This window comes from Mauremys mutica, chromosome 3, assembly GCF_020497125.1.
Source record: "Mauremys mutica isolate MM-2020 ecotype Southern chromosome 3, ASM2049712v1, whole genome shotgun sequence".
Taxonomy (NCBI): domain Eukaryota; kingdom Metazoa; phylum Chordata; order Testudines; family Geoemydidae; genus Mauremys; species Mauremys mutica.
Window position 1 is genome coordinate 150089647 of NC_059074.1, and position 20559 is coordinate 150110205.

Consider the following 20559-nt stretch of genomic DNA (forward strand, 5'->3'; position numbering starts at 1 on the left):
TCCGCATTCATTTCAATGCTTTCAAATTGCCAGTCCCCCTTTCCCATAGCAAGCAATGCCTGGTGGATTTGCCTAATAAAAGGAGGGCCTGCGGGCTCTCTGGGATGATTGCTTTACACAACACCCTCCCACCCACCTCCGTACCCACTGTGTGGCTCCGATGAGGCTCTGAGCAGGGATGAGCTCTTTAAACTAAACACAAACAGCCCAGCGGCTGGGTTTCCCCCCAGCTCCCCACTGCATGGCTCCGATCAGGCTCTCACTCACCAGAAGCACCTTCTCCAGGGCCATGGTCCGGGAGCTTGCCTTGGGAGTGGGGGGAGGCTATTGGCCCCAGCATTAAGAATAGTTCCTGGCTAGGAGGGAAAGCGGATTCCCCTCTTGCCGCCTGTGCACTGTCCTCCTCCTTCTCCTCCTCCTCCTCTTCGTCCTCCAATGACTCCTCCTCCTTGCTACATGCAACTCCCCCCTTGCAGGTGTCCACGGACAGTGGTGGGGTAGTGGTGGTGTCACCCCCCATAATTGCATGCAGCTCACTGTAGAAGCAGCATGTATGGGGATGTGACCCAGATTGCCCATTCGCCTCCCTGGCTTTTTGGTACACTTTCCTGAGTTCCTTGATTTTTGTACGACACTGCTCTATGTCCCTGGAGTAGCCTCTTTCCGTCATGGCCCTGGAGCATATGTATTTGTGTTCCTTTTTTTGGAACGTAGTTCTGCCATAATAGATTCATCTCCCCAACATGCGATGAGATCCAGTACCTCCCGTTCGGACCATGCTGGAGCTCGTCTGCGAATCCGGGACTGTGTGATCTCTTGTGATGGTGGAGTCTGCATAGTTGCCTGTGATGGTGGACTGTGCTGATGGTGACCAAACAGGAAATGAAATTCAAAAGTTCCCAGGGCTGTTCCTGCCCACCTGGCTAGTGCATCGGAATTGAGAGTGTTGTCCAGAGCGGTCACAAGGGAGCATTCTGGTATAGCTCCTGGAGGCCAATAATGTCAAATTGCGTCCACAATACCTTTAACCCGGGATTGTGATCTTGATTTAAGCGTTACTTCACTTGCCGAGGTGGAGTACAGAAATCGGATTAAAGAGCCCTTTAAATTGAAAAAACTGGTTTAATGGTGTGGACGGATTGATTTTTTTTTTTAATTAACTCGGCTAATTCCAAAATAACCGACTAGTGTAGACCAGGCCTAAGAATGGAATTATTAACTTCCACCCCTTCTTGTCCCTTGAAGACCTGGACTTCGCAGATGATCTCGCTCTCCTGTCACATACCCACCACCATAAACAAGAAAAAAAACACCTGATTCAATACATTCAGCCAGCAAATAGGACTGGAAATCAACCACAATAAGACAGATGTCATGCACTATTACAATCACCAATACGGATAGAGGATCACATTCTCACCAATGTAGAAACATTCACATACTTGGGCAGCACCATCAGCCAGGACAGCAGAAAAGCCCAGGACATCCGGAACAGAATCAATAAAGCCTGGAACACCTTCAGGAGTTTAAATATAGGCTGGAATGATCAAATACAACACCAAAACCAACTGAAGATTTATCAGAGCTGCGTGCTTTCAACACTATTTTATAGTGCAGAATGCTGAGGAATAACAAAGTATGACATGTCCAAACTGTCTTCATTTCATACAAACTGCCTCAGAAAAATCCTCCATATATTTTGGCCCAGAACAATCTCAAATCAAGACCTTTGAGCACCATCATTGCCAGGAGGCATTGGAGATGGATTTGCCATGTGCTTGGGATGGAAACTGATTCCATCACCAGAATAGCAATGAGATGGACACCTGAAGGCAAGCAAAAATGAGGCTTCCTAAAAACAACATAGCGAAGAGCTGTGGAAGCTGAGCTGAAAACCCTGGGGCACGGACCGGAGTGGAAGAGCTTTGTCACTGCCCTAAACACTAGAGGCATAATGGATACTAATTAACTAACTAACCCCTCTATCCATGTAGCAGATTTACCTTATGCTTGCGTGCATATCATAAAGGAAGAGTCAATGCAATCATCTGTTTCTGCTATATGTTGATCCACAATCATATCCAAACACGGCCCTTTGACCTATCTCCAGTGCTCCCCGGTCTTTGCAAAAATGCTCACAGTCCACATTACCTCCAATAAGATGGAGGAACCCATGGGCCATATCCTCACCTAGTATAAATGAGCTGTAGATCTATTGACTGCAATGTTCAAAATAGCTTTCTGATGACAATCACCTCTGCTATGAAGATCTTTGTGAAAAAGATTCAGTAGAGCTTCTCAGTAGGGAAAGAACCTTGCTTAAAAATCAAGTAGTCTTTTCAGGACTTAACCAGAATTCATAGGGTGAGAGGCAAAGTTCTGCCATGAATCAGAAACTGGGTAAGAGACAGAAAACAAAGAATAGAAATAAATGGTTGATTTTCATCATGGTAAAAGATTCTCTGTGGGCTGCCACCAGGTTCCATATTGGCACTGATGTTTTTAAATATATTTATTAATCTGGGAAACCAGGTGAGCAGTGAGGTGGCAAAGTTTGCAGACAACAGAAAATTATTTAGGTTTATGAAGACTGAACACGGATTTGGGGTGAACTTCTGATGGCACAGTACTAACACAGTGGCAGGTGAAATTTGCTGTTAAAAAGGGTGAGGTAATTCATAAAATGGGAGAAATAATTTGAACTACGTGCATTCTTTGCTGGGTTCTAAACTAAGTGTTACTGTACAGGAAAAAGACCTGGACATTGTGGACAGCTTAATGAATTCCTCTGCTTATATGATCAGCAGCAGTAAAAAGAACCTAATAAAATATCAGCATGCATGAAGAATGGGATGGAAAATAATACTCAAAACTTTACAATGTTGTATATATAAGTCAATGGTAGGCCTCACCTGAAATATGGTCTTGAGTTCTAGTTACTCTACTTAATATATGAGGTGGATGAGGTAATATCTTTTATTGGATCAACTTCTGTTGGTAAGAGAGACAAGCTTTCCAGCTACACAGTGCTCTTCTTCAGGTCTAGGAAAGGTACTTCGAGCATCACTACTAAATACAAGGGGGAACAGATTGTTTAGCAGAGGTAGTTAGCTCATATTCTAAGGGCCATTCGAGGTACAGTGGGCTACCTTGTCATTCTAAGGTCCTGGGACCGACATGGTTATAAATACACTACACTATACACACATATATATGTATATAATATAGTAGAAATAGAGGAGGTGAATGATGGAGCAAAAATAATGAACTAGAGGCCTGGAAAAAACTTCCAAATACAGAGAAATTGAAAAAGTGGGACTGTTTATTTTAAAGAAAAAATGAACGAGAAAGGACAAGATAAAGATATAATGAATGGTTGGTATAGAGAAGGTAGATTGGGCACTTCAGTTCATCTTTTTGAATAAGGGACATTCAGTTAAATAGAAAGATAGCAAATTTGAACTCATAAAAGAAAATATTTTTTGTGCAATGAGCCTGAGGAACTCATTGTCACAAGATATTATTGAAGTTAATTGCTTGGTAGGATTAAGAAAAACCTGCAATATGTATGGACCACAAGAACATTCAGCATCCTTGGTTCAAAAATGTAAGCCTCTTCCTAGAAGTTTAATCTGTGATCACCAATATGCCCTTTCAAATTCAGCTGTTTAGTGCTCGGATGAGAACATTTTGGCAAACACATAATAGAACAGGAAGTAACTTATGCGCAATTCTTGTTTTATGAACATAATGATTATGTTAGGTTAGCAGTTACTCGTGTTCTATCGCTAGAGTTCAGAAGTGTTGTTTATTGAAATTCTTATTTGTTCCAAAAATAACCAGTAACTGAAGCAGTCATTGGCTCTTCTGCTTCTCTGTTGGGTGTGTGTGTATTATCTGCTTATGATATGATGTAACAATTCAAAATTTTAGTTGTGGCGTATTCCAGATGCAGTCATGTAAAAGAGTATAGGCCCAAGATGCCAAATCTTCAGATGATGTAAATCAGTTTAGCTCCATTGACTTTAATGAAGCTATACTAATTTTCCATGAAAAGAAGATTTTTTCTGTGAATTTGAAATGATGCAGTATAAGTGAATAATTTTCTCCTTTTGTTAGTTGTCTTATATGTTTGTTCTTTTAGTGAGATAAACTTATTAAGATGCTTTAAAGCTGATAAAATGTACAAAGCAACTAGAGATTAAGTGAAATAACTTTTAAATGATTATGAAACAATAGAATGAAGTAATTCAGTTCACTTTATACAGTAATTTTTCTGACTATAATTATATTTTGAAGCTATACACATGATTCTTTTGTATAAGTAGTGTAGTTGTCTTCAGAGCATTAAAATTTAGATGCAATAAACTATTGGGTTTTTTAAACCAGGACCATTGAAACTTGCTTTGTCGATTGAAGCCAAAGCATGGAAGATGCTACTCTGTCGTTACTTAAATGAGGAATATAAGAAGAAAATGACAGACATGATATCATTTATAACTGAATATTTGAAGAAATTATCTCGACCTATTCGTGACTTAGATGATGTCAGATTTGCAATGGAAGCTTTGTCTAGCATACGTGATAATGAAATACAAATGGATATGACCTTGGGACCTATTGAAGTAAGACGCTTCTTAATTTTTATTGTTTTGAAATAAAATAATTTATTTAGAATTTGGGATTTTTTAAATAAACTCGGAGAACCCTAATGATGAGTATATGTTCCTCTAGTCTCCACTTTGAGGGATGGGAAACAAAATACTTATTTCTCCCCTTTTACCTTCTTGCAGCAACACTTTTATTGTTCTTGATACTCACCATCCTAGTCCTACCCTTTTTTGTATGCATAGATAGAGCCTCCTGCAATCTTATCTTTCTGCCTTCCAGATTCCCTCCACAGAGCCACTTTTCATTTAGGAAGTCACAGTACATTGTCAGAGGTATATACATAATTTTTCTAGTGTAAGTTCTTTTAGTTTTCCCAGTTTTTTAATTTCTTTTTTTAAAATTGTCCATCTTTTGTGGAAGGAGGGACAAGGCTAAATGCTAACATTTTCCATTCTGAAGACTACCATGATACCAGAAAGATAGTGGTTAAATATTTCAAACGATTACAAAAGTACAAAAAGAACAAATGTAAAGGCATAGTCAGAAAAAGCACATGTCAATATAACAAAGTTTAATGTGTAATTGGTGTTGTACCTTTAATTTTGTCAGATAAAATAGACTTTCTTTCACTACTTTCTTTGATGTCAGTAGTTCTCTATGTTGGATGTCACTGACATTAAAGAATAAGAGTGTTTTCAATATCCCTACAAACCTCAGTCCTCCGTTCATGGACAGATTCACAACCGCTATTAAAAAAATAAAAAAGCACAGAAATAACAAAAACTACCTTACTTCAGCATTCATTTATGCTATTTTTGTTACCTCCTTTAACTGGTTGCTGTGTTATATGTTGTCTGCCTAGTTTGTAGATACTTTGAAGTAGGAATTATGTCTTTTTACACATCTGTAAAGCACTCCACACAGTGGTAACTGTATACAAATAATATTAATAATGTATGCCTGTCAGGGATTATGTTTCATTTTCATATCTCCAGTAGTATTCTGTCCAGATCATACATAAAACAGGAAAGTCCTTCAGCTGGTTTAGTGCATTTATTGAGATTCTCTTATGCTTGTTTGCTGGATATTGATGTTAAATTCAAATAAGGCTTTCTATATTAGGGAAATTTGCACTGGTATAACTGCATATTGTGTTCACAGTGAAAACCTAGTATTGCACCAGTACAGTGTGTCTACACTAGGGGTTTGCACCAATGTAACTGTAGTGATGTAGTTACACTGGTGCAAATTTCCCTAATTTAGACAAGCCCTTTTCTAGTGTCTGTTTTTCAAATTAGGTATACAAGTCTGTCAAGGTTGATTCCCCACTCTGACACTTTGAGTGCAGAAGGTGGGGGCCCGTAAGGATTCTAAAAATTAATACTGGCCACTTCAACCTCCCAAGGTTACAGCTTTTCTCTGACCTTGGATGGGTAGATGCTGCCACCACCCAAATGCAAACCCCTTGAAACCCAGGAAGGTGCACTTGGGAATTCCTTCCTGTGGGGTACCCTCAAGCCCTTTCACCCCCCTTCCAGAGAAGAGCTGAGAAAGAAAACAAAGTAAATTAGCTGTTGTCCCCAGCTAATTAAACAACATATGCACATACCTCTTAGGACACCAAAAATCCAATCCTGTTATTAAAAATAGGTAAATTTTATTAAAAAACAAAAAGGAAGAAAATACATCTGGCACTTAAGCTTCTGCTAGATTTAAAAAACCCACTTACAACAATTAAACATCAAGAATAACCTTCTAGAGGTCCAGCTTAAAGGTTACAAGCAAAACAAAAAGCACAGAGGAGTCCACAGGCCAATAAGAAATAAACAGAAATAAACCTAATCGCATCTTTCTAAACATTTCTGATCTACTTACATATCTGGGTTGTTAAATAAGTAGTTCTAGATATGATCTGATGATTTTCATATCTGGCCTTCAGCTTCTCAGAGCATAACTGCTCCCTGTTTCCCTCTTTCCCGGAGAACCACAACACACAGACAAAGGGAAGTTTTGTCCCCATTTTAAAAAGTTCTAACCCTCCCATTGGTTCTTTTGGTCAGGTGCCCACTCCTTTCCTTTTACCTGTGGGCTTGTTAACCCTTTACGGGTAAAGCAAATAGAGAACAGCACCAAGAGGGATTTTATAGCCAACTGGCTGGCTGGTTGTCCATAAAAGGAAGCTCCCCCCCCGCCCCCTGCCCGGATTTATCACAGAGTCATTCATTGTCCTTTGTGTTGTCCTGGAGGGCCAAGATTCTTACATTCTTTTCTAATGATCCATTATTCATGAGTTCTAATCTATTTCAGATATGGAATTTCTGTTATTATAGCAGCCCAAAACACGTCTACTGTGAGAAAAGATGTCTCATCCATACAGCTCCCTGATTAATTTAAGCTAACAGCACTAATAGAATTAGTAAATACCACCAACATCAAGATTAAAAGAATAGGTAGAGTTTAGACAAGAGAAGTATGAGCACAAGTGGAGACATGGAACAGTATCTTCACCAACAGCAGTAGTTTTAGGAAAGTATAAGTCATCTTGTTCCTTAGGGGAATCTACCATGCACCCAGCTTTCTACCAGTTCTTGTGACCTGTACGCTGTATGCAGACAATCACGGGAGAGATGGCGAACCACAATGATTATAGTACAATAATAAATTCTGATAGTAGCAGCAGTGTTCAACATGTCTTCTAGTATAGCCAATTCATGTTGTTATAAATGTGTAGGGAAAATGTTACTGAATCTGATGAGTATTTATTTATTTTATTTTAATAGCTTCAAATGTGTCCTACATACTTAGAGATGGGTGTAAGGATAAGGTCCTGACCCAAAGTGTTTACAGTCTATACTATAGAGTTTGCTAACATGTAAGTTCCACTCACATCAATGGGATTACTGACATGAGTACGTCACTTTTAAATATAAATATTTTCAGGATTGTGCCCTACGTGGAAAACATATAAACCAGGAATGTGATAAAAACTAGGATATAGAGCAATGATAATTAGCAACTTACTTGTTAGTTCCATGTTTTTGTTTGATTTTTGTTCCCCTTACGCCCTCATTGATTTAATTAATGCTTTGTTGAGGGGAAGACTAGTCTTCGGCCTGGTCTACACTACGAGTTTAGGTCGAATTTAGCAGTGTTAAATCAATTAACCCTGCACCCGTCCACACAACGAAGCCATTTACTTCGACATAAAGGGCTCTTAAAATCAATTTCTGTACTCCTCCCCGATGAGGGGATTAGTGCTGAAATCGATATTGCCGGTTTGAATTAGGGTTAGTGTGGACGCAATTCGACGGTATTGGCCTTCAGGAACTATCCCACAGTGCACCATTGTGACCACTCTGGACAGCACTTTCAACTCAGATGCACTGGCCAGGTGTACAGGAAAAGCCTCACGAACTTTTGAATCTCATTTTCTGTTTGGCCAGTCGACCTCATCAGCACAGGTGACCATGCAGAGCTCATCAGCACAGGTAACCATGCAGTCCGAGAATCGAAAAAGAGCTCCAGCATGGACCATATGGGAGGTACTGGATCTGATTGCTGTATGGGGAGATGATTCCGTGCTATCAGAACTATGTTCCAAAAGATGAAATGCCAATACATTTGAAAAAATTCTCCAATGGCATGATGGAGAGAGGCCACGACAGGGACTCAACACAGCGCTGTGTGAAAGTTAAGGACCTCAGATAAGTGTACCAGAAAACCAAAGAATCAAACGGACGCTCTGGGGCAGAGCCGTGGATATGCCACTTCTACGCTGAGCTGCATGCAATTCTGGGAGGGGCGCCACCACTACCCCACCCCTGACCGTGGATTGCGAGGAGGAGGAACTCTCAGCCATGCCTGAGGATTTTGCGATGGGGAAGATGAGAAGGAGGAGAGCTTGAGGAGAGCACACAGCACACCATTCTCCCCAACAGCCAGGATCTTTTTCTCATCCTGACTGAAATACCCTCCCAACCCTCCCAAGGCAGTATCCTGTACTATGAAGCCATAGAAGGGACCTCTGGTGAGTGTACATTTGTATATATAATACATGGTTTAAAAGCAAGTGTTTTTTAATGATTATTTTGCCCTGAGGACTTGGGATGCATTCGTGGCCAGTACAACTACTGGAAAAGTCTGTTAATGTGTCTGGGGATGGAGCGGAAATCCTCCAGGGACATCTCCATGAAGCTCTCCTGGAGGTACTCTAAAAGCCTTTGCAGAAGGTTTCTGGGGAGAGCAGCCTTATTCCGTCCTCCATGGTAGGACACTTTACCAGGCCATGCTAGTAGCAAGTAATCTGGTATCATTGCATGACAAAGCTGGCAGCATATGGTCCCGGTGTTCGTTGGCATTCAAGCAACATCCATTCTTTATCTCTCTGTGTTATCCTCAGGAGAGTGATATTGTTCATGGTAGCCTGGTTGAAATACGGGAATTTAATTAAGGGGACATTCAGAGGTGGCCATTCCTATTGGGCTGTTTGCCTGTGGCTGAAAAGAAATCCTCCCTGCAGTTATCCAAGTGGTGGGGGGCATTGGCGCTGAGCTGTTTGCATTTGGCTAGCAGGGATCTTCCCTGATACCAGCCATGCGGTGGGGAGAGGGGTAAAGCCATCATCCCAGAGAATTGGATTGGGGGGGGTTAGGTTGGTTTCTACTGCTGCACATTAACACAAAACTGCAGCATTCAACAGGCTTTGCTTGGTATGGGAAAGGAGGGCGCTGCTTTTATGAAGGTTGCAGAAGTCAAAAGAGTATGGCTTACCATGGCCACCTGCAACCAAATTCTGTTGCCTGGCCCTGCTTCTGTGATCTCTAACACCAAAGCCGCAGGCACTCAATATAAGATGCAAAATGCGACCTTATACCGAAATCACATGTGCTGTGTAATGTGAAAAGTGTTGTTCACCGTGAAAGAGTATACCCATTGTTCTGTAAAATGTATCTTTTTAAATACTTCTCTCCCTTTTTTCCCTCCCGCAACTGCAAATTTTTGAAGCCTCCCTCCTCTGTCCCAAAGGCTGTCCCAGATAAGGCGGCAAAAAAAACGCATGCACGATGAAATGTTCTCTGTGACAATGCAGTCAACGCGCATTGAAAGAGCTCATCTGAATGTGTGGAAGGACACATTATCACAGTACAGGAAAGGGGCCAATGAACGTGAGGACAGGAGGGACGAACATGAGGACAGGAGGGACGATCGAGATGAGAGGTGGCGGCAGAAAGATCAGAGGAGGCAGGATGCAACGCTGGGCTATGCGGGATCAAACGGACATGCTGCGGCATCTGGTGGAGCTTCAGGAACAGCAGCAGGATCACAGCCCAAGCAACAGAAGGCTGTCATTCAACAAGTTTTGAAGTAGCCTTTTACTTTCCTCCTCCCCTCCTCCCACACCCTACCCAAGCTATCTTGTCAGTTCTCTCCCTATTTTTATAATCAATTAATAAAGAGTACATGTTTTTTAAATGATAGTGACTTTATTTCCTTTGCAAGCAAGCTGTGATCGAAGGGGGAGGGTGGCTGGCTTGCAGGGAATGAGTCAACCAAGGGGGCGGGTTTTCATCAAGGAGAAACAAACAGAACTGTCACACCGTAGCCTAGACAGTCATGAAACTGGTTTTCAAAGCTTCTCTGATGCGCAGTGCTTCCTGGTGTGCTCTTCTAATTGCCCTGGTGTCTTTTCTGCGCGTAATCAGTGGCCAGGCGATTTGCCTCAACCTCCCACCTCTCCATAAACATCTCCCCCTTACTCTCACAGAGATTGTGGAGCACACAGCAAGCAGCAATAACAATAGGATTATTGGTTTCGCTGAGGTCTGAGTGCGCCAGCAACCCTTTAAACGTCCAAATGCACATTCTACCACCATTCTGCACTTGCTCAGCTTATAGTTGAACAGCTCCTGACTACTGTCCAGGCTGCCTGTGTATGGCTTCATGAGCCATGGCATTAAGGGGTGGGCTGGGTCCCTAAGGATAACTATAGGCATGTCAACATCCCCAGTGGTAATTTTCTGGTCTGGGAAGTAAATCCCTTCCTGCAGCTGTTTAAACAGACTAGTGTTCCTGAAGACGCGAGCGTCATGAATCCTTCCTGGCCATCCCACATTGATGTTGGTGAAACGTCCCTTGTGATCCACCAGTGCTTGCAGCAGCATTGAAAAGTACCCCTTGCGGTTTATGTACTGGTTGCCCTGATGGTCCAGTGCCAAGATGGGGATATGGGTTCAGTCTATTGCCCCACCACAGTTAGGGAATCCCATTTCAGCAAAGCCATCTACTATGACCTGCACATTTCCCAGAGTCACTACCTTTGGTAGCAGCAGCTCAGTGATTGCTTTGGCTACTTGCATCACAGCAGCCCCCACAGTAGATTTGCCCACTCCAAATTGATTCCCGACTGACTGGTAGCTGTCTGGCGCTGCAAGCTTCCACAGGGCTATCACCACTCACTTCTCAACTGTGAGGGCTGCTCTCATCTTGGTATTCTGACACTTCAGGGCAGGGGAAAGCAAGTCACGAAGTTCCATGAAAGTGCCCTTAAGCATGCAAAAGTTTTGCAGCCACTGGGAATTGTCCCACACCTGCAACACTATGCCGTTCCACCACTCTGTGCTTGTTTCCCGGGCCCAGAATCAGCGTTCCACGGTGTCGAAGAAAAACAGAATTCTTACTCTCTGGTTGGGTGCAGCAAGTCAGATACTTTATTCTCTAGCAATTGCATGGAGGGAGAGAGTGCACTAGGACACAGGGTTTCCCCCACCTAGGCAGGTCTCTCTAAAGATAAACAATTAGAGCCAACATTTATACCTTTTTTACAGACGATAATGAGCAACAGCTGCATATTGTTTATACATATTCCTTCTCTCTGTCTTATTTCTCACAACAATTTCTGCTATAGTCTGCATTCCATTTTTATCTTAACACAAGGTCAAAACAACCTCTTTCACAGTTCTTTTTCACTCGCCTCACACAATCCTCGCTTCTACAAGTCTTGCGTTATTAGGGTTACAGCTAGCCTGACTCTTGCTCACAGAGGGGACTGTTTGCATTGAAATCCCCTTCAAATCCCTGTCAGTTCCTGCTCTACTTCCACAACGGCATGAACCTTCCCCGGCGCCCATGCTTTGAGAGAATTCTGTGTCCATGTCCTCATCACTCTCATCACCGCACTGCTGTCGCCTCCTCCTTGCCTGTTTTTTCAGGTTCTGGTTCTGCATAAACTGCATGATAATGCACGAGGTGTCTACAATGTTGATGGTTGCTGCATTGAGATGAGCGGGCTCCATACTTTCCATGGTATGATGTCTGCACTGAAAAAAGGCACGAAACAATTGTCTGCCGTTGCTCTGACGGAGGGAGGGGTGACTGACAACATGACTTACAGGGAATTAAAATCAACAAAGGGGGTGGCTTTGCATCAAGGAGAAACACAAACAACTGTCACACAGAATGGCCCCCTCAAGGATTGAATTCAAAACCCTGGATTTAGCAGGCCGTTGATTTCATGGAGGGAGAGGGGAGCAATTGAATACAAAACAAATCTGGTCTATTTCTTGTTTTGATCCACTCCATCTATCTTATACAACTTAGGCTGGCAGCAGACAGTGCAGTACGACTGCTAGCCATCCTCATCTTATGGGTGCTCAGCAGAAGATGCTGCATTATGACTGCTAGCCATCATCATCTCCTGGGTGCTTGGCAGAAGATGGGAATGACCTGGCTGAGTCACTCCCATGTCTGCCCAGGTGCCCCTGACCGACCTCACCAAGGTCGGCTAAAAGAGCACCCAGGAATATGATGATGATGGCTACCCGGCGTAATGCATTATCTGCTGCCAAAAGGCAATGAGTTGCTGCTGTGTAGCAATGCAGTCCCACATCTGCCAGCACCCAGAAGACATAGGGTGATGGTCAGCTGAGCGGGCTCCATGCTTGCCGTGGTATGGCGTCTGCACAGGTAACCCAGGAAAAAAGGCGCAAAATGATTGTCTGCCGTTGCTTTCACGGAGGGAGGTAGGGAGAGGGGGGCCTGACGACATGTACCCAGAACCACCCGTGACAATGTTTTTTGCCCCATCAGGCATTGGGATCTCAACCCAGAATTCCAATGGGCAGGGGAGACTGCAGGAACTATGGGATAGCTATGGGATAACTACCCACAGTGCAATGCTCCGGAAGTCTATGCTTGCCTCGGTACTATGGACGCACACCGCCAAATTAATGTGCTTAGTGTGGACGCATGCACTCGACTTTTACAATCCGTTGCCAAAAATCAAATTCTGTAAAATCGAAGTAATTTTGTAATGTAGGTATACCCTTCATAAGCCTTACTGAAGTGTGGGTTAAGGGAATACTTAGAAGAGGAGATGATGTAGGCTTGGGCTGAGATATGAAGAGGTTTCCAAGCATAGAGGATTGCAGGGAAGAAAGAACTGTGTATTCACAGGCAGTCGTAAGTTGCAGTGAATGCACGCTACAAGTACACAACAGCAAAGCAAGTGGCTTACATACTTCACTCAGCCTTTTGTCTTAGTTGGTTATAATTTTTCTTTGCTTGGTAATGAACCTTAAACTAAACTAATTATCCCATTTTCCCCTGTAAATAATCTGTGCCCTATTTCTACAATGAAGGTAGTAAACTAGAGAATATATAAGCTGCCGCATTAACAGAACCAAACTACATAAAAAATCAAGCAATGTTAGGCTCATCCCAGCATTATTATATGTGAAAGCACTTGATAAATCAGTCTGAACATATTGCAATAATATTCCTTGTAAACAGGATGATAGAAAACCTTTGAAATATGCAGTGTGGTGCTGATAATCATCCAGAGTTGGGAACATTTCTCAAAATGTACATGTATATCCATATAGTATACAAATTAATAATCTACTTTGAAAAAATGTAATTAGCATGAAAAACATGTTATATAATAATACATTTTAGGAGGTTCTGTGAACATTAACAAAGGCAATGTCTAGTGTTTCTAAATTTGCCTCTAATATTTCACACAGCTCTGCTCATTACAAGATTAGCTGTATCTGTTGTAGTCAGAGTCTGGCTCTTCTTCATCCAAAGCCCCTTTTTAAGAAAACAACTAAACATAAATTTTGGGCCTAAACTAAGTTGACTGTATTAGTTTAAAGTATATTTTACAAACTTTGTATTCCTGCAAATAAATTTGAATTGTATCATTATTATTTTTTCTTCTTTTATAGGAAGCCTATAGTATTTTAAATAGATTTGAAGTTGAGGTGACAAAAGAGGAATCAGAAGGAGTTGATACACTTAGATATTCTTTTAACAAATTACAGACCAAAGCTGTAAGTATCTGAATCTGTACTTTTTCTACTACTCATTAGAAGATAGTATGAGTCATTAGGCTTATATGAGAGTAAGGGACTAATACATAAGATGTACTGCTCCAAGAGTAGCCAGTGTTGGAACTGGTCACCTCTTACAATGAAAGCGAGAAAAGTAAGGTACTTCCCACATTTCATAGTGTCAGAATGCAGCTGAATCCTATCCTTTTGTTTTGTCCTTCCCTAGTACTTTTAAAAAAAAATCTCTGAATATGGATGTTCGGATTTTGTTCTGTAGTTAGTTTAGTTTAGTTTAGTTTGTTTTGACCTCTCTGAATTTTCTAAAGATGAGGAAGTTACAGCATCTTGTAAGAAAATAATGCCTGGAAGGTGTTAGGGTTTTTTGTTTTGATTTTTTTTTTAAACTCTGTTTTCATATTTAGCTGTCTGAATAAAAAGCTATTTTTTGTCCAATGTTTCTGTAGTTTTTTAATGTAACAAATCAACTTGATTATATAGAATTGACATCCCTTTCTTTATTAGTATTTTTAAAGAAATAACTTTATTTCAATAATTTATTAATAAATGAACATTCATTTATATTTTAGGTCAGTGTTCAAGATGAGTTGGTTCAAGTTCAGCCAAAATTTAAGAGTAATCTCTTAGAGTCCGTTGAAATTTTTCGTGAAGATGTGGCAAACTTTGACACATCATATGAAACGGTAATTATGTTTGGAAGTTATCTATTGGGCTTGTGGTTCAGTTCCTCGGAATATATGGCTTGCAGCAGTTGAGTACCAAATTTTTGATCTGCTGAGTTGTCCCTATGAATTCCTGAGGGCATGGTAACCCAACCGACCTTCTGTCATAGTTACTAGGTCAGCTGTGCTTTAGATCCCTTTTAGTCCTTCTTAAGTGCACCCCTCAGATGATAAGCCTGCCTGCATTAATCTCTCTCAAGGGTTGAACCACGCAGTTTTACCACTCTTAATCTTCATCTCTGGGCTGCACCCCTGCTATTTCTCAACCATGTCTATCTGACAGACCCAACTGAGTTTAGCACCTGTAAGACTTTTCTATGGGAGCCTGTGACCAACAAGCTGATTAATAGAAGCAGCAAAGAATCCTGTGGCACCTTATAGACTAACAGACGTTTTGCAGCATGAGCTTTCGTGGGTGAATACCCACTTCTTCGGATGGAAGCAGTGGAAATTTCCAGGGGCAGGTGTATATATAAGCAAGCAAGAAGCAAGCTAGAGATAACGAGGTTAGATCAATCAGGGAGGATGAGGCCCTGTTCCAGCAGCTGAGGTGTGAAAACCAAGGGAGGAGAAACTGGTTCTGTAATTGGCAAGCCATTCACAGTCTTTGTTTAGTCCTGAGCTGATGGTGTTAAATTTGCAGATGAACTGGAGCTCAGCAGTTTCTCTTTGAAGTCTGGTCCTAAAGTTTTTTTGCTGTAGGATGGCCACCCTAAAATCTGCTATTGTGTGGCCAGGGAGGTTGAAGTGTTCTCCTACAGGTTTTTGTATATTGCCATTCCTAATGACTGATTTGTGTCCATTTATCCTTTTCCTTAGAGACTGTCCAGTTTGGCCGATGTACATAGCAGAGGGGCATTGCTGGCATATGATGGCATATATTACATTGGTGGACGTGCAGGTGAATGAACCGGTGATGGTGTGGCTGATCTGGTTAGGTCCTGTGATGGTGTTGCTGGTGTAGATATGTGGGCAGAGTTGGCATCGAGGTTTGTTGCATGGGTTGGTTCCTGAGCTAGAGTTACTATGGTGCGGTGTGCAGTTGCTGGTGAGAATATGCTTCAGGTTGGCAGGTTGTCTGTGGGCGAGGACTGGCCTGCCACCCAAGGCCTGTGAAAGTGTGGGATCATTGTCCAGGATGGGTTGTAGATCCCTGATGATGCGTTGGAGGGGTTTGAGCTGGGGACTGTATGTGATGGCCAGTGGAGTCCTGTTGGTTTCTTTCTTAGGTTTGTCTTGCAGTAGGAGGCTTCTGGGTACACGTCTGGCTCTGTTGATCTGTTTCCTTATTTCCTCGTGTGGGTACTGTAGTCTTGAGAATGCTTGGTGGAGATTTTCTAGGTGTTGGTCTCTGTCTGCGGGGTTAGAGCAGATACGGTTGTACCTCAGTGCTTGGCTGTAGACAATGGATCTTGTGGTGTGCCCGGGATGGAAGCTGGAGGCATGAAGGTAGGCATAGCGGTTGGTAGGTTTTCGGTATAGGGTGGTGTTAATGTGACCACCACTTATTTGCACCGTGGTGTCTAGGAAGTGGACCTCCCGTGTAGATAGGTCCAGGCTGAGGTTGATGGAGGGGTGGAAGCTGTTGAAATCATGGTGGAATTTTTCCAGAGTCTCCTTCCCATGGGTCCAGATGATGAAGATGTCATCAATGTAGCGTAGGTAGAGAAGGGGCGTGAGTGGACGGGAGCTGAGGAAGAGTTGTTCCAGGTCGGCCATAAAAATATTGGCATATTGTGGGGCCATGCGGGTGCCCATAGCGGTGCCACTGATCTGGAGATATATATTGTCATTACATTTGAAATAGTTGTGTGTGAGGATAAAGGCACAGAGCTCAGCAACCAGTTGTGCTGTGGCATCATCAGGGATACTGTTCCTGACAGCTTGTATTCCATCAGTGTGTGGGATGTTTGTGTAGAGAGCATCTACATCCATGGTGGCTAGGATGGTGTTTTCTGGAAGGTCACCAATGCATTGTAGTTTCCTCAGGAAATCAGTGGTGTCACGGAGATAGCTGGGAGTGCTGGTAACATAGGGTCTGAGTAGAGAGTCCACATATCCAGACAGCTGATTAATGTGACTCAAAAACAATTTCTTCAAAATAAAGTTTTATTTATTCTTTCACACAAAGATATAAAACAAAAAAGGCCTATATGCATTTTCACACAGCTCTTGTTCCTGGACACCCACCCGGATGCTGTGTTTGGGTCCCACATCCCTGGGCCCTGTGTGCTTTAAGCTTCCATTGGTCTGAATATGCTGCAGCACTGCCTCTTTACTTGGTCTCAATAGCACACTTCCTGTGCATAGATTCTCTGTTATCCCCTCTTGGAAATGTATCTTCACAGCCCAGCTGGCCTCAGCCCCAGGATCAGTGTTGTGTCTCCTTTCCTCCCCACACAGATCTCCCAGTAGTTTAACCATACCATCTCCCAGAACTCCAACTTTGTGGGCATTCTGGGCTTACAATGTAACTCTTTAGGGACACATGATAGGTGAAGCATATTACACAGCAAAGGTTTCTAAACACAATTACTCCTTGCTTTAAATAGCAAAAAATCTATACAGATCCAGTCATAAATAATAAATCCCTACATGCATTTCCTCACTTCATTTTCATTACCACTGTGGAACATGATCTGGGCTTAGGTCAGAGTTTCTAGGGTGTTCAGGATCCCCTTCCAGCATTTCATGGCATCCCCTCCGAATCCTGGAGTCTCTCTGTCTCTCCTCCAGGTCAGCCTCCATTGATGTTGTCTGGTCCCATACTCAAAAAAGTTCTCTATTCTATGAAAGCATGCTCAGTTTACTTCTGCCCCTTACCCCAAGCTTCCTGAGTAGGGTGACCAGATAGCAAGTGTGAAAAATCTGGATGGGGGTGGGGGGGGTAATAGAAACCCATTTTAAAAAAAGCCCCAAATAACGGGACTGTCCCTATAAAATCGGGACATCTGGTCACCCTATTCCTGAGTGTGATCTGTGAGTTATCCTGGGTATATAAATCCTAGCATTAACACTTGGCTTCTTAATTCTGATGTTTAGGAATTTTCCAGACTCCAAGTCCTCTCCCAGACAAATGTAGACTAACTGGTTTCCCAGTTCTTGTAATCCTCCTTAGCATACCCATTATTCAGTCAGAGCACAGTTAGATACGCCTTATTGGAGCAATTTCCAGAGTAACATGAGATGGTCGCCAAGGGTATTGTCTCAGCCTTGTCTCCAAGCATTTTGTGATGCTTCTGACTTCTTTAGCAAGTTCAGTGGAGACTGCAATTATTCTTCATTTGTGAAACTATCTTGATTTTCATCAACTAAAGATCAGGCTCTATACCTTTTATAAAGAATTGGTCTTAATGATTAGCTCATTTTTTCTCATATTACTGAGAGTAACATTTTCAAAAGCACGTAAGTGCCTTAGGAATAGATCTGGGTAACATTTTCTGACCTGAAAAATGCAGATTTGTGGCAACAAAAATGCTTTGTGAATTTTTGTTGAATTTGCTGAATTGTTTTGGTAGAAAAGAAAATTTGGAAAAAATCAAAACAATTTCTTTTGAAATTTTCTAAATTAAACATGATTTTTTGAAACAAAACTACCTTTGTTTAGAAATGTACTTCAATTTTATTTTAAAACGGTTAGAAAAACTTAAAAACAGAATGAAATATTTCATTTTGGGTCAAACAAAATGTTTTGCTTGTGTCAAAACAATTTTTTTGATTATTTTGTTGCACTGAAAAATGTAAAAAAAAATGTTCATTTGGGTCAACCTGAAGTAATTTTTTGTTTTGTTTTTTGGTATGACCAGCAACTGAAAAGTCAGTTATTCACACATTTCTGTTTAGGGGCCTATATCCCACCGATTTAATGTAAAGGCTTTTGAAAATTTTACCGTGGGTCTCATGGATAAGTCTCAAACGAGAAATAGAATTCTAGTTCTTCGAATATTTTGCCTTCTCTGTTCTCCTTCCAAACTTCTTCAGAGAAGTGGGATTTAAGTAGTGGAAAAAATGAAGGCTGTCACCAGAGCCCTTTGTTTCTTTCCTTCAATAGTCATGGGGGATGCTTTCACAGCCCTAATGGGTGCTGCTTTTTTTTAAGTGATTCCAATCTCTGTGTCACAACGGGTTTGCATCCCATAATGCAGATCTACAGAGTCAATATACATCTCTACCCTGATATAACGCGACCCGATATAACACAAATTTGGATATAACGCGGTAAAGCAGCGCTCTGGGGTGGGGCGGGGCTGCATGCTCCAGTGGCTCAAAGCAAGTTTGATAGAATGCAGTTTCACCTATAACGCAGTAAGAATTTTTGGCTCCTGAGGACAGCGTTATATCAGGGTAGAGGTGTACTTGAAATACAGTTACTGGTATGTTAATCTTTCTATCTTCCTCCCTTCCACTCCCAACACCTCAAGTTATACTTAACAAGAAATTATGTGCAGTTCTAATAAATACCAGTGAAAGTAAGCTCTGTGAAAAGAAAAACAATACATGGCAGATTGAGTATTCTGTAACTCTGATTATACCTTTAATAAAAGTAAAGAGTCGCCTCAAGTCACTTTTTGCGCATTCTTACTTTATTCTTGACAGGATGAAAATATACAGAACATGCAAGTATATTATCTACTAATAGCAAATTTGATTAGACTACAGAAATTTCTATTTTATCTAGAATATTTTTCCTTTGATACACTTTTGTAACTCTTTTGGCATTAGTGGGATTTATGGACACACTTCAATGATTCATATACCCCTTACATATACCTCTTGACTAGTTAAACAATTTTGTATATGCTAATGGTTTGTAAATATAGAATTTGCCTTAACACACTTGAAGAGTTAATATTCACTTTGGTTAAAATTTGTTTGCTTTAGGAAGGTCCCATGGTTCCAAATACACCACCACAAGAAGCCAGCAATAGGTTACAAATATTCCAGGTAAGAAAAAAAATAGTTTTGAAATGTTAAATTGAGAGTCATAGTTGTGAATCAAAATGAGTTTAGAAAAAGATCCATTACTATCTCTGGAACACGGGAATTGATGGACAATATTGAGCTTTACTCTGTAAATTACTTAGATCATAAACTGTTCAGAGCAGGGATTGTCTCTTACTATGTGATTATACAGCACCTAGCACTATGGGCCCTGTGCAACTGGGACCTTGAAACACTACTTCGATATAATAACAAGAAGAAAAACTTAATTTGTTCAGTGTGTTTTCTACAGACATTTTCTGTATTAGAAACAGAAATTCTCAGGGGCTTTTAGGGATTGATTTCTGCAGCAAAGATTCACAGTTGATATGTACCTTTGCATCATTCTGTTTGTCACAGTCAAATGGCTGTATGCCTTTTCTTCAAAACCAACACCTCTAGCTCCCTTAAAGTTTTTGTTTCCTCATTAGACACTTGCTGCCAAGCTTGATAGTTTCCTAAAACCAATTTTCAGTTTATGCAACAGTGTTCATCTGTCTCTGCCAAGGCCCCTACCCTTGACTGGAAGGACTGAAGAAAACACCATCTGTGCTCCCAACTCCCTCACCCTTACTCCCAGAGCCCTGTAGTCACTTCTGATCTGGTGCAGGATATACCTCGCAGTATCATTAGTACCCACATGGATGAGTAGCATGGGGTCAGAGGGCTGGATGATCCTCAACAGTCCCTCCGTAGCATCTCAGATACGGGCCCCTGGCATGCAGCATACCTCCCAGGATTCCATGTCAGGGTGACAGATGGGTGCCTCTGTCCCCCTCAGAAGAGAGTCTCCAACCACCACTAGCCTATGTTTCCTCCTGAGAGTGGTGGCTATGATCCTCCCAGCCTTGGGGGTACATGTCTTCTCCTCTTCAGCCTTTGGGGGTGATTCCTCATTA

General features: G+C 41.7%; 1 protein-coding gene across 1 annotated transcript in view; it reads left to right on the plus strand.

Annotated features, from left to right (window-relative positions):
- Positions 1-20559, plus strand: part of DNAH8 (dynein axonemal heavy chain 8) — a 594173-nt gene that overhangs the window by 272047 nt on the left and 301567 nt on the right. The window contains exons 30-33 of the mRNA XM_045010583.1: positions 4390-4625; positions 13836-13940; positions 14528-14641; positions 19562-19624. Of these exons, the coding sequence (XP_044866518.1) occupies positions 4390-4625; positions 13836-13940; positions 14528-14641; positions 19562-19624 (518 nt within the window). The remainder of the gene's footprint in view (positions 1-4389; positions 4626-13835; positions 13941-14527; positions 14642-19561; positions 19625-20559) is intronic.